This window comes from Ptychodera flava, chromosome 18 (genome assembly GCF_041260155.1).
Source record: "Ptychodera flava strain L36383 chromosome 18, AS_Pfla_20210202, whole genome shotgun sequence".
In the NCBI taxonomy this organism is placed as follows: Eukaryota; Metazoa; Hemichordata; class Enteropneusta; family Ptychoderidae; genus Ptychodera; species Ptychodera flava.
The window spans coordinates 9,201,565-9,217,318 of NC_091945.1; the positions used below are offsets into that span (position 1 = coordinate 9,201,565).

Sequence of the window (15,754 nt, forward strand, 5' to 3'; positions counted from 1 at the left end):
GTGAACTTTGATCCTTGAATATACTCGCTGTCGCTGCATGTCATAAAAGTAAATCTGTTTCAATCACATGGTATACAGATTTTAATGATTTACAACGATTGTGCAGGAGTAACGCTTCTTTCATGTCCGTTTGCGTGACCTGTGCATTACTTTGTTTGACAGTCAGTCTATAGAAACTTGTGCAAATATGTTAGCACGCTTATGCTCTTCGGCTTTCAACATTTAAAAACCATGTTTGTTTTATCACAATCTATCTAGTTACTTATAGCACCTGTTTTATTTGTATCAAAACTGCTCCTTTACCTTTTTCAACTTAAACTCAAAGGCACCTTCGATAACTAGAGATTTCGATTGGTCATAGGTCATAGGTCATGTAAGTAAGCTTGATAGGTATACTCATGTGTTTCCCCGGAGCAGAACTTTTATCTGCGTCACTCCGGAAACGACCTTAATTCGAATACAAGAATCCAAATAATACTGGAGTCCTTACGAGAGCTTGTGTTTGTTACCCTGTAGGCCTAAACATATTTCGTAGACTGGTTATCATACTGCTAAGATCGAGGCGTGCATATTTGCACTCAAATGAATGAATGCGATTTTTGACCTGTAATCTGTCACCTTTAAAATGGACAAACGTTCTGAGTACTACCAAGTAAAGTTCGCATCTTCCAAGGGTATTTTTATTGATGCAAGTACAAGACATCGCTAGACGCCATGAATTTACTGCCATGCAATCATGTGGCTTAAAAACCAAACGAGTTATGTCTTTATTTAGTCATAGACAGTTACTGTAGAGAAACGTTTCTCTACTGTCTATGGTTTAGCGTAGCCGTAATAATATCTGCGTTGTTATATTGAATGTATTCAATCTTGTACGAAAATCGGACAGTATACAGATGCAAACCCGAAATCAGAAGTACCATCATCGTATCACCATTGTTTGCAAAGAACAATAAAAAGTTGACGGTATGTCTGATCCCATTGCACACCCAATTAATGTTTGGGAAGTAAAGACAACATCAACCTTACGCAAATGGGATAGTGAGATTACATACTTGCCTTAACCATAGATTCTCTAGGGTCTGTGCTTTAACCTTCGAAAGCTTTTAGGGACTCGTGTCGGACATGTTCTCAAATAATTAGTATCATATGACATATAAAGTGAACTATAAGACTTACAAAACCGTTGGTAACTAGAATGTAGCGGAATCTTTTTCGGATGTTTGTTTCGATTCTAGCAAGTTATAACCTGAGAGATAAGAATTGCTATCCTAAACTTGAAGACAACCGTCTTGCGGTGTATTCTGCCCAACAGATTGGGCGCAATGTTTGTTTTGTGTCCTATCCATCTTCTGGTCAATATCTCTATGTTGCTCTCACCAAAATTTTCCTTGATTGTGCGTCTATAAGTTTACTTCTTTGCCACTGCGTCATAACATATGGACGAAAACCGGTAACAAATGTATTGGTGAGTGTCATTTGTCAAAAAGTAAAACTAAAGATGAGATGAATGTAGTCACTAGTTCAGTCACAGTGACAAGTTCACGTGTCTTATAACTACCAATTCTTCAATGTCTCTGCACTGTAAACTACGCCCCCTGGAGACGAGGATAACGCTTGGACTAGTAACTAGAACACAAGGAGTCGATTGGACTCTGTGGTGGTGTTCATAAGTGCGCTTAGACTTCTACTTTCGTGAGTGCTAAAGTTCGTTCAACTATAGAATACCTGGAAAAAACCAAATGACGTTTCACATATTGTGGACGAAAATTTCTTCTGTCCGTATGTAATTTTCCCGACATATTTGACATTCATGTTCATTTCTCATGGCCGATTCTCTCTATTTTACGTTACCTTATTCTATTTGATAATTAACGATGTAGAAAAGAATTTATCTTTGTAATGAGATCCGCATACTTTGCCAAGGTGATATTAATTTTTGATGGTTACGTCTAAGGCCTGACAAAACTGTAAAAAACCTCTTTACTTGTGTGCCAATAGGTCTTTTAAATGTGACCATCTCTGAGATTTTCAAAGTCAGGTATATGAATGACTTTTCCTTCAACATTTTTGATTAGAATACTCTAGATAATTCATAACACATCAATCTGAAAGTTTATTATAGTATTTTCAGAGTTTGAAAATTTAAAGTTTCTCTCAACAACAACGTAAGAAATTAAATAAATTTGATCGAGGAAAAGTAGAAAGAAAAATAAACTTAATAAAAAGTATCAAAATTAATCGTACCTTTGCATGAAAATAGCTTTGTTTCCTTTATTGATATAAATACATTTTGCGCAAAATACTCCAATTTCTCTCTTAAAGGAAAGTAAATGTTACATATATGCTAGTGAAATGGATGATTTATAAATTAAAAAAGCTCTAAAATTTTTGAAATGCCCTCCTAACAAATTCACAATGCGTTTAAATCCCCTTCTGATTGCTATAATTTTGAAGTAACCCCACTCAATTTCAGGATGACAAAATGCGGCCTATATATATAGAGCTTCGTCCAAAAATATCAAATCATAATACGTGGAAGTCCGTTGGGCAAACTGTTAACATTTTCCCAATAAAAATGAGTGTACAAAAATTTTGATTTTTAGGATTTCATCAGTAATGTTGATTCACTATACGTGTTAGTCTGTGAGAAAACTGTGAATAATTTTTCCCAATATAAAACTTGCAATATTTTTGAATATATAGACCCTGGATAATTGGCACAATCGTACTTGATTAGAATAGGTGGTTTCAAGTGCGTATATAATGTTTCTACAATACTAAACTAACTAAATCTGTGCTTTTATAAGTGTTTGACAATTGATACAGATGTACTTTATTCAAATATGGTGTCTGAAAGTTCAGATGCTGACAACAAATATGATATTGGAATTTCATTAAAAATTATTATTTTACTTCTCATGGTAGTCTGTAAACTATTGAATATTTTCTCTGACAAAACTTTCTATATCTGTAATATGTGCCAAGACCATAATCATTGTTATTGATGACAAATGAATTCTGGTCCGGACTTGAATTTAACTTCAAACAATACAATGCTGACTGTACACATATGGCTGTGCTGGACTTAATCACTCTCCGCGGAGTAGAACAATACACAAGAACAAAACCACCCAGAAATTAGCCTGACGTTATAGCTTAAATTGACAACTCAAAACATATTTCATATTGGACTGGGTTCAAGTCTGTGATTTGTGAATGTTTGAGTTGGGTGAACGCGATGATTTGTGTTCTGTTTTCATATGAAACGTGTGAGTAGGGTGAACGCAATGAGTGGGCAGAACGCTATACAGGGGAGTTTCTCCCGAATCCGACAAAAACTAACTCACTACTGCGCAGACTTAAACGCGCTCAATTATTCGCAAGGAAAACCTAGCTTGAGGCCCATCCTGGGCTGCTACATTCTAAATAGGTTTGTATGAAATAGGAGAGACAGAAGAGAAACTATTAAAAAAGTTTTTTTAAGAAATTCTCGGACTTTAACAAAGTCTAATTTCATATCAATCGGAGACAATTTAAGTCCCCAAATCCTTTCAAGTTCCCCTACATACTCTGAAGTCCCCGTCAATTCCCCCCCCCCCCCCCAACAGGTGTTTGTGAATGCAACCTCAGAATGGTTTGCCGGAAAATTGTATTCCAGTGACAAATCACGTTGACGTCGAATCAACCACAGCTGCTCCTCATTGCATGGACGAACAAGTACGTGGCATTGCATTGCTGTAGCTATGCACATTGTAAGGTGGGTGACTGTACGCAGTATTGTCGTCTTTTCTGTGTTGTATATGTTTTAGGCAGGAACTATAGTGGAGGGGAAATGTGATAAGGAAGAATTCGAAGGTGTTCTCATTAGCTAAAACATCTAACATATATTATACTGATGTTTGGGCACATTTGTTGAAATAACTTCCTGTGCCGAGATTTGTATGGAAGTTTAATCTTTATGGAATTAGCTGACACTGCATCTTCAGTTAAATTACTGCAGTTTTCGGCTGCTGTCCAGTGTACGGTATTGGCTGGCGGTCGATTTTATATCGGGTTACCTTCGAAAAGACCAAACTAGGCAAGACGAACTTTGAATTCGCGACAATCTTTGGTGTCCACATATTCTAGAAGTCAAACCAAGGTTAGCCGAACGACGTAGCCAGTCTGCTGAAGCTGCTTTAGGGCATTTAATAGGGCGTTTACAAAAGTCGAATGATTAAATTTACGTGAGGAAGTGTGAAATTTGATAACAGAAAAGTTGGATATTGACTGACAGGAAAGAGATCTTTTCAATTCGAAAGGGTCCATCACATTACATCATCGCGCCAAATGCGACAGCTGGCAGTAGCTAAATTTAGCTTCTCTAAACAAAGGGATGAGATTCAACGGATTACGGGGCGGCCTCTTATCATGCAGATTTACAGAGAAGTTTACACCAGGTGTACGGCAGGGCGTACGCGATAACTAGAAGAAAATTTGGACCACTCTTACTTGTAATGAGAATACAAAACAAAGAAGCATACATTACATATCATAAGCTATAAATGAAAACAATATCAAAAGTGGATGCGAAAAATCGACGGTAATCAAGGGATGGTCATAGCCCTACAAAACACGGTCTTCGAATTCAGCATAGTGTTATCGACAATATATCGCCACCTAAATAAGCTCAAATTTTTATGTTGGAATGTACAAGGCCTGTCTGACTAGATATGTACGTGTCGTGTTTACCTTAACAAGGCTGTAGTATTGTGGACTAACTCTTGATACACCAGAACCACTTTGACACGTTCGTAATTGCTCGTTGCACAGAATCTGACCATTATTCGTATGGTCGGGCTGGCGGTGTATTCTGCTGTCCCCGCACTGGCTAGACACTCGCGCCGGGACAGCAGAATACACCACAAAACCTCGTGCAAATACCCATATTACTGTGTGCTTACATTGTCTTGCCAAGGAGTTCTGTCATATTACTCTTAGAACAATATCCGTTTGATTTTAAAGATACAAATGAATTGACATATTTCAATCGACATGACATCAAAACTTAGATCAAATAACAATACAGACCAGAACAGAATCAACATCAACTCAGAAACTCTCAATATTGAAATTTGAAATATTAACTTTGGAATTTATTTCTTGGTTAGATATCGGGCTTTTAAACATTTCTACGCTATTGAAATGTCGACATTATCACTGATTTTTTCAATATTTGAATATAGTCATTAGGTAAAACTTCGTAAAAGTTCTTGTGTTCATTTTCCGAGATAAAGTTTTCTTCTTTAGCTAAGTTAATGCTCAGGAAAAGTAACACTTTTACCTGTGTCAGCTGATCAAGCCGAATAGGACACATTGGAAGTAACAAAACATCATGACTGACATGTAAATACAGGCAGCTGGTACATGTGTCAAATTGTTTGATTGCTCTGCAGAATTTTTTAAAGAAAATATGATATGCCATTCCATGATCAACTCACTCAAAAATCAACCGTGTACTCCAACTCTCAATGCATTCTATTAACGTTGTGCGTAAAGTCGTTTTGTTGTGCAGTTTTGTTGTTTTCCATTGGGGCTGTTCGGTAATCCGAATTTTCACCTTTCTATAATGCTTGCTGTAAATTTCAACAGAATGCACATAGCAATTATGTGTTTGGCGATGTTAATTCATTTTGAGTTTGTCGTAGTTTGTCTCCGTGTCTGGTCGATATGATTTCCCTGTACGATCAACGCCGCTGTATTCGTCTGCCTTCTCGGAATTACCGACAACAGAGTATCCTGAAGCCATGCCGGATTCGGTATTGCTTTCCAAGTTGTCATAGTGATTGACTTTGTCACGATGATCTTGAATGTAAGCTCTTTGAGTACGGTCAACATGGTCATAACTGATAACAGTTTTAGGATTCTGTGCAAGGGAGTTGCCAGGGTCCACGATCATTGATGCTCCACAGCTGTCGTCTATAGCAAGTTTATCATATTCTGCTCCCTCGATTGCCAGCTTTGTCCGATACGCCTTTCCTGTGCGATCTACGTCACTGTAGGTCAAAGCTACAGGTTGATGAGATTCAGCGTTGTCACCAGCGCCCTCCTGTGATGATTTGTCGTTGATTTCATCTAAGCCAATTTCGGCGTAACCGCGTTCATTATTTCCCGGTGGTCTCTCGGAACCAGTTTTCTTTCCAGTTCTTCCCGCATTTACCACTGCGTAAACATTATGCTTTGTTTCGGAATGTTCACCCTGGTCGGAATTTTCCCTTCCATTGATAGAGCTCGCAAAGTTTGCATATGTAATAGTATCACCGTCTCCTGTAGACTCTGCTCAGGCAAAGGTAAAGAGAGATGACATTTCATCCATCACAAAGTTGTCGTCGGATCATTTCGAGCAAAAAGAAAAAGAGATAGTTTCTGGAATAAGGTTTCACTGTTTTATCTGCAAAATGTTAAACTCGGTTTGGCTGATCAGAGCCTAAATGAGATGGTTTCAGTTTTTAGTTCAAGAATATAAAGCAAAACATAAAATTTGGCTGAAACATGGATAAGAAAAGAACGTTAACGTTAGACCGTCTGACCGAGGTCAGTAGGTAAGGTCGCCGAGAGTTCTGTTACATTGGACTACATTGCATGTTCACATGGCAAATTAAATCTCATCCTTAACTTTATTTTTGTACATTTTTGTTGTTTTACGTTTTGACGCATAAAAAGTGACCATAAAAGTTTCTATTCTATCGATCAAATCCTTTGAAAGAATACAACTACTACTTAATGTTTTATTATTGAGGGTGAACGTTGCAATGTTTACAACTCTCTGACATTCATACTCAGAATTGACGATAGGTTTAAGTACTGGCATTGTTGAATTTCAGACGTGTGTCGCCTGGCCCGAAAAGCATGATCCGTTATATTTCAAATTTGCAATAAAAAAACTGAAAATGGAGGTACTAACCTGCAGCAGCGGTCGTTTGACGATTAGAAATCAGTCCCATAATTCCTTGTTTTCCGTTCCTGAAAGATAAGAGTTTCTAACGTGAGTCAGTTGCACTCACAAAAAAAATCATCACAAAGTCTTGTTGTGTTTTTATGTAATGCACAAGTGAGGTATTTTGCATTACTCAGGAAATGTATCGATTGCAAGACGAACAAACGGCGCACAAAATTAAACTCAAGTTTAACCTGTTCACCTTAAGTCCCTGTAAACTGGTCCACAATCACAATTGATAACAATGGGTTTGGGCTAAACCATGGCGGTGAAAGGATTAAAGGGAAGCTGTCTTTGTTGGTACTGAAACGTCGCTAATTTGTTGTTCGTTGAGTTGTCCAAACGAAAAATGCTGCGAGGTGAAATTAAGTAAGGTTTGGTTAAGAGAATAGAAACATGAATATATGATGAAATGAGTTACTTACTTTTTCCCTCGTCTTAGAATAGAGAGAACTGCTATCACCATAACAACAGCGACGATAAGTATCACCACAATAGTAATGCCAGCAATTGCACCGGTATTGGAAGAGACTCCTCGACTTTGTGATTTATCACCAGCTAGAACAGAAATAGTTCTATGAGAGCTAGATAATAAGACCACAAAGATAAATTACAGCATGGACACATGACGTAAAACTCTATAAAACCTAGCTTCTAAACTGCAAACGATTATGTATGTATTTGGTGCAGATCCTAATGACATTTCCTCTTGTGGACTATTCCTATTCTGAAACGCAATCATATTCTTGAACTGCAAGTTATCCACTTAATGAACATACTGGACTAAGAACACTTACTATCGATTGCTATCTCACAGTATTTGCCTTCCCAACCTTCTTTACAGTAACATGTACCGTTGAATTGGTCACAGTTGGCTGTTTTGTTTTCAATACACATACAATCTTCCTGACACTTGTCACCGTACATTCCAAATGGACATGCTGTGAAAAGAAAAAGGACAACTTGCACACAGTCAATTGATCCTGTTGGACGAGCAGAGCAACGTTGTGAAGCTGTATAAATACATGATAATACAATTGAACTCAGTAATATCGTAAACAGCGTCCGTAATTGCAGTAATTACTCTACACATATTGGTATTTAATTCTTACTGCAAAGCTTGTGTTTAAAGTAAATACTGGCGAACATACATACAAACACACATACATATAAAGTACATACATATAATGTACATACATACATACATACATACATACATACATACATACATACATACATACATACATGTATCGTGACATATCGATGTAAAGCTTAACTGAAATACGACTGCCAGCAATAGAAGTGTACATAACGCATATGCAGATTTTGTTGATAAACTGAATACTGAATATTTCAACATGATAAGATGTTTATGCAAGAGATTAGAGTTGATACATAAAGCAAAAAATACGAAATAATCAAAATTTTATGTTTGTAATATTGTTTGCTGAAGGAGTAAGAAAAGAAAATTGAAACTATTGTCGTACTTTTGAAACAGGGACTTTTGAATTCCGGCATATAAGAATGCTCATAGATTGAAGAAAAAGGGTTTGGTCACCGTACTTATTTTCTACAAACCGATGATGAGTTACTGAAGCAAACATACCTGAATTAAATAAAATGCCACCATTTTAGGAGATTTTATCAGATTTGACTGTAACTTGCTAACCTTGTTCGTCTTGAAAAAGTATAACCGTCACGAGAGTCACGTGACCATGTCTAGCAACATCGCTCATATTCTATTAGAATATTAGAAATGTTGCCAGCCATGGTCACGTGATTGAAAATTGACATTTTCCCATTCCAATTCATGATTTTAAAGATAAAACTTCTAAATTTAAAAATTTTGTCTGATTTCTACATATTCAGAAAGAATAATTATCACTCAAAATAAGAGACACAAATCCTACATAATATTATTTTACTTAATTTAGAAATGTCGATTTGAAGAAAAACATCGCTAAGATTTAACAATTTTGAATTAGTCAGTGGTTGTTACACGAGTTTTAACGCTTTTATATATCTACTAACAATTTGGTTTGCCTTGTGGGTGAAATATCTTGTTATTTCCAATATGTAATTTTGGCGGGGGAATATAGTCTGTTATACACGTGACTAGGTCGGAATTTTCAAGATTCGCACAAAGTTTATTTCTGTATACAAATAAATGTATTCTTGCTAGCTTCCAAGTCATTTCGATCAGAACTTTCCTAATACTTGACCTTCAGCTACTCTGAAAAGTTAAAAGTCTCAGACCCACTGCATGCCTGAGCATACATGCGCTCTTTTTCAGGAAAATCACTTAAAAATAAATTTATAGAACCATTCATATCAAGTTCGTGCAGGTGAATGAAATATTCACATTATCATCGTACAATGACACAACATTAAAAGTTTGAACAGTAAGGATTCTTAATTTAAATGAAAAAATGTGCAAATAAATGAAAATATTTATTTTTACACGATTTTCCATTATAACACCCACAATTTTAGGGATTAAAAGTTTTATTTGATGGAGCATTTCAATATTTCAGTATTTTCAATTTTGTCAAACTTTTATATCTATGGTCTCGGTCATGTCTTTTACAATTAAAAATATTTTCGTATAGGTCATCGCGAAATGTTTTTTACTATTTTGCATAACGTAGCCAATAATTCACAAATTACACACAGTCTCATGATCGTCATTTTGTGCACTCTGCTGCGGGTACCATTGACCCAATCAGATTTGGATTAACTCAAGTCGGCTTAGAATAACAAAATCAAAACGTCCACTGGTGTATTTACATATGACAAAAGGTGAAAACTCAGCAGCCCTCCCCTCACGAGTATTTGTGAATGCAGCCTTACAGTATAGTTATTTTATTATTTCGAGGGAAATGACAACATGACGTCCACTGAACGTCGCATTGTCGATGTAACAATTTTTATCTTACAACTAAAACTAATTCTACTCTTGTCACATTTTTTATGGAATAGACAGATAATTGATTTAAAAATTCTGTTGACATGAAAACTTAGCTCCAGGTTTTGTGGCCCCTTTGATCTACAGATAGCTTGACAGCATGTCCACAAAGCAGGAATCAACTTTCTGGTAACAATGAATATTTGACTTACTTTCATTGCACACGATGCCTTCCAAGCCAGGCTTACAATGACAGGTTCCATCGTCATGAGAACAGAACAAAGCGTTTTCTTTATCACAGAGGCAGCTTTTCGAGCAATTGTCCCCGAAATACCAACTCTCACAAGCTGAAAATAGTGATCATATGCACACTTTACTGAAAATTTTCTTGCATCTGCACTTTTATAACATGTGAGGGCGTACACTGAATCACATTAAGCTCATACAAAGATGAAATTTAGAGTAGAGCGTATGTCACGTGATAACTCACTTTGATTGCACGTTTCTCCTATCCATCCCAGTTTACACCTGCATGTGCCGTCGTTATGATCACATGACATTGTATTATCCATATCACATAGGCATTTATGCATGCAATCATCTCCGTACATCCCTTGCTCACATTCTGAAATAGGAAAGTATGAAATATTATCGAAGTCTTTCTCTCTTCACCACTGTATATATCAGTAATCTATGCAACTATTCTTAAATAGCGGTCATCATAACTTGCTAGCAATAAAAATAATAACAAGCAAATATCATGATGGACTTTAATCATACTTGTCGGCAGAGGAAGTACTCATTTATGGTCTAAATATTGAACAACTTGTGATAAATTGTTTTTCAAAAATAAAGGTGTAGGCTTATTCGTTTAAACGGCTTTAAGTAAGATACGTTCAGATTCACGGAATTCGAAGCGTCTCAGAAACGACGCCCTGGAGGGCAAACAGGAGGAAGCTATTCAGTGATCACCTTGTAGAGAAGTGGTTCTGAATATGGTTTTTGACACTCACTGTTGTCGCAATTTTCACCGTGCCATCCGTCGTTGCATGTACAGCTACCATCTCTTTTGTTGCACGATTCAGAATTTGCTTGGTTACACTTGCATGGCTGACAGTTCCCACACGTCTGACAAAGATTCTCAGTGAATTGCCAATCCGAACATTCTAGACAACATTAGGATAAATGTGTTAATGTTACTTTACGGAAAGAAGAAAGGACGTGCTGATTATTGACATCTATCTTTAGGCAGGTCGGCGACTCTTCTCAACATTGTCAAAAACTGAACCAAATCGTGAGCCCCATGGTCAAGATATCACTACGTTCTCTTCTCTTCATTACAGCTCTACCGTCAAAGTCCGCAGTACAGTTCTGATGATATGTGCCATCTTCATCTCATCAATTATTGTGCCGTATGTTGTGAGCTCGAACTCGATCGAATTGGTAAAATCGGTTCTTTAAAAACAACAGGATGTATAGTCCCTTACCAAATCTTCAAGCATAGGGAGTACACCCAAGGTGCACCGATATGGCATCTAATGTACTCAGAGCAGGTTTATTACGCACCCAAATACATTTAAAAGACGCCACTTTGTAAAGTGGTGCATTTCAAGTGTGTAAGTGATTACCCATTCCAACATTTTCCTACAAACTTGCTGGACGTTTTAGGGTGCACCCGATCTCACTCAGAAATGATCAACATTAATTCACATTTATTAAATACCATGAGAGAGAAGATTAAATGAATCTAAGTTTATGTTTTAGCTTACATTTTTTAAATGTTCGAGAACATCTCTTTCGTTATTTCACATAAATTACGAGGATCACAGTGCCTTAGCGAGTTATGCGGACAATAAATTACACTTGCTAAGTACCCAGTAAGTTCACAGATGATATTGTCACTTATGAAATACACCTGAAACTTCATATCTAATCTCGCTGCATGAGCGCTCGATGGAGAATAGTGTGTACACAAAGTCACTAATATGTACAACATTAGTACCATAAACTGATATGTGACAGGGGTGTTGTTCCACGGCAGGGGACTCGGCTTCCTTTTTGTTTGTTTGTTTGTTTGTTTCTTATGTGTGTTGTTTATTTGTTACGTATGACTTTTTCCATATACAATAAATAACCAATAAAGAGTTGTATTTGTGTGGTCGCATTTGTCACTAAAGAATGGTGTTTGTTTGTTTGTTCATTTGTTTGTTCGTTTGTTTCAAATATAGTCAATAAACGATACTATAAAAAGTTTCTAATACAATCCCACATATGAAATAAACCGCCTTTGCAATGAGGAGTAAGCACTCATGAGTGTCCACCACTCTCTCCGAACACTCGCCCTTGCTAAGGGCAAGTGTGGGGTGCATCTCTGTCGGCCATTTTACTCAACCATCCTTTTAAGTCCGGCAAACAACACCAAATAAATGCCTGACAAATAATATACCGCTCATATGCAGAGAACATGACTTGTTCTTACTGTATCTACTTTTTAATTGACTGTATATAATGTGGAAAGGCTAAAAATCGGCGATTTTTTGTGAGTTATTTGAAAAAGAGAGTGGAGTGGTGGACACACATGAATGCTTACTTCTCATGGAGAAGGCGGGGTATGATTAAATTCATATCTGGGATTGTATTAGAAACTTTTAGAGTATCATTTATTAACGATATTAGTAGTAAAATAAAGGTGGTCAACTGTGACAAATTTTGTTTTATTTAACTACAACAGTCAGTCGACGGAGTCCAGCTGATGTAAGTATGTGGCCTACGACATGAATTTCCGGTAGGTTTTTCTGAACTCGAGAGTTAACTAAAATTCTATAGAATTTAATTTACTATTCTTAATGGAGACATGAGCATCACTGATAACATAAACATGGGCAAATATATTATCATCGCGAGCGTCGTCACCAGCCTTAACTGAGGTGTCTTTCTTCAGGATTTCAAGCTGTATTCCATCTTTTGTGTTCATTACTCTAAGACCATTTCCATGAAACTCAATATCTTTAAAGCTACGCAGATCAATAAACAGACAGAATTTATTCTTCAAATAATCGACCTCATCTATATCAATTTCACACCAATCTTTATCTTCAGCAAAATACCGTCGTGTTTCTGTCCAAAATTGTCTTGGTAACATCTTCTGAGCATATATTTTATTTGCAATGCCCTCAATCATTACAGACACAGATTCAATGGATGGATTAAAGAAAAGTTCACTGTTCAGTTCTGTCTGATTCTGATTTTTAGTGAAGAGTATCGCAATACCTCTAATGCTATGTCGTGGTACATTTATATTTTCATTGATAACCGTGGTTGATTCTTTCATCTGGATTGCTCTAAAATAATGTAAATGTTCGTAGAGAAAACTTTTTCCACCATTGTAATAACCAGCAGTATCTCTCGCGAGTGCGGGGTCAGAAATTGTTTCGTATTCCATTTGAATGTTTTTTAATTTATAATTGGGTGTAACAACATTATTACTAACAAGTAACTGGGAGACTGGTGCAAGCGTAATTCCCCATTCGATATGACTCCCTAACGCTGATGGATATGCAACCCCATGACCTGTTATGAGGGGATGAGACAGACGAATAGCATATTTTGTTTTATATGTGTCAAAAAGTAAATTATCGTCCACGACGGCGTGATCTGCATTGGCCGCGCCACTTCTCAATTTTCTTAGATTTTCGTTCTGAATTCCGTACAGTGTCATGTTCGTTCTCTCCTTTTTATGTTTGAAGAGATCGCGATAACATTCAATAAGGTTATATTTATTCAAATTGAAAAGTGCCTGCCCCTCAAATGTGAGAACCATACGCTCGATTATATTTTTTGCAACATTTTGTACTACTCGGTTATCTTCATGTCCCATTACTTCGAGATCAAAAACCAGGTCGAAAGTATCTGGAACTAGTACTACTCCGCTTTCTAACTTTGGACATCGTATGATAAGTGTCTGGCCTGGATCTGCCTCACTTGGATTATGAGCAATCACATGATGAGTTCTTTCTGACTTCGTTCCCTTCGGTATTCGGTTGGTGAAATTCGGCATTAATGAACTATCGTACCCCATTTTCGTGTAATGTATATAGTAGTGAAGAAGAAAAAATTACAGTTAAAAAGAAAAAATAAATCACATCTTCACATAAATATTTCCGTCTGCCTGAAATATAAATCGATTACCTGTGTCGCGAATCAATCGAAGGACCCAATATTCTTGAAGATGATGAGCCTCTTGGTCATCCTCAGTATCCTGGAATACAGCTATGAATTCTAGTCGCTTAAAGAAGTTAGTCTTTTGACATTCCTTAATGAAAGCTAATATGTTATGATATAGATTATCATCTTTGAGTCGGACACCTGGATTTGCTCGAAGTATATGTCGATTTACTCGTCGGAGTTTGCACCATTCCAATTCGACAGAGAAACCAAACAGGTCTTTATTTTTAGAAAGAAACTTTGCAATATTCTTTTCACCAAACATGTCGACTCCGTAAGACCATATATTAATACATAATTTTATTTATAATGACTAATGTTAAACCTGTTAAAAATATCCATAGCTGTTCTCCAACAAATCCAACCACCGATCCCGCTGTTTTTAATAGAAAACTGACAAGTGAACCGATTAAACCTGGTATTGCAGCAGCACTTTTTGCGGCCAATGTTTTTAACCATTCGCCAAAATGCTTTACAATTTCTTTCGCTTTTGTATATACTTTGGGCGGACCTGAACCTCCTGTGTTTGCTCCAGTTCCTGCTCCCGCTCCTCCTCCTCCTTTAGTCACAGCCAGGGCAATTGTTGATATTGTCATTCCAAGGGCAGTCAGTATTGCAGCTATTGTAATACCATTCCGTTTAAATAACTCTGTCAACTTCAGCCTGAGTGACAATTCTGGATCGGAAATTACATCACGAAGAGACCTAGTTGTAGCCAGACTTTCACGTGCCTCACTGATCTTACCATGTTCATATTCAATTCGATCAACAATTTTAGCTTCTCTTGTTATAAGTTCAGCTAGTATTTTTTTAGCTTTTTCTTTTGCTTGGATGTGTTCTTCAGGAATTTCCTTTAACTGTTTTTCAACGTCTCTTTTCTCTAGCCTTATTTTAACTTTTTCGTTGTTAAGCTCACCAAGACGCATATTCGCAATCCTTATTACATCATTAATAGCTCTATATTCTGGGTTTAGATTGTTCCATTGTTCGATTTTATTTTCAAAAGCTTGTATTTTATGTGCATTACCAGAAGCATCTCGCCGTAACTCTGTCAGTTCATCTTTGTATACACCCATGTCTTCTGGCGTCATCTTCTCAGCCGGTATTTTATCATTTTTCACATCTTCAGAATACAATGTATGACTCACAAATTCGGGCTCTGCGCTAGAGCGATCGACTCCACTCCATGCGTATACTTTATTTATAAATTCAGAACCTCCTTTCCTTTTTTTTAATGTGGATTTCTCTAAAAATCTACTTCCTTTATCTGTTGTAACTCTGATTTCTTTATAATACAGTTCACCACCTTTAATCTTAGCATTTATAATAAATTCGTTTCGTGCATCCGGATTAGTAATATTAAATTTGCCTAAGAGTCGTTCAGCCATTTGTATTCTAATTTCTACTCTCTGTTTAATTAAACTATCCACCATTGGGCTATGCACTAAAGGATCGAGTGTTTGCAAAGGCATTATCATCGCTATAAAGTATGGTTCAGCAGTAGCATCATCATCATTCAAATTTGCATCAACGAAATCCTGGAGTGGTATATTTTCTTCTCCTCCTTCTGCCATATTGTCTTTCTATATTACTACAATTATTTTTTATCATCCCTTACATATACAGTAAAAAATGCACGTCTCAGT

The 15,754-nt window shown here is 36.7% G+C and overlaps 1 protein-coding gene across 2 annotated transcripts in view; it reads right to left on the bottom strand.

The window, feature by feature from the left end:
• Window positions 1–5,110: 5,110 nt before the first annotated feature.
• The window catches only part of LOC139116791 (multiple epidermal growth factor-like domains protein 10), a 46,067-nt gene continuing 35,423 nt past the window's right edge, over window positions 5,111–15,754 (bottom strand). For both annotated transcript variants that reach the window (XM_070679449.1, XM_070679448.1), the window contains exons 4-10: window positions 10,898–11,050; window positions 10,375–10,509; window positions 10,097–10,231; window positions 7,777–7,920; window positions 7,405–7,537; window positions 6,947–7,005; window positions 5,111–6,318 (exon numbers count right to left, since the gene is read on the bottom strand). In XM_070679449.1, the coding sequence (XP_070535550.1) occupies window positions 5,666–6,318; window positions 6,947–7,005; window positions 7,405–7,537; window positions 7,777–7,920; window positions 10,097–10,231; window positions 10,375–10,509; window positions 10,898–11,050 (1,412 nt within the window). In that variant the 3' untranslated portion in view covers window positions 5,111–5,665. The remainder of the gene's footprint in view (window positions 6,319–6,946; window positions 7,006–7,404; window positions 7,538–7,776; window positions 7,921–10,096; window positions 10,232–10,374; window positions 10,510–10,897; window positions 11,051–15,754) is intronic.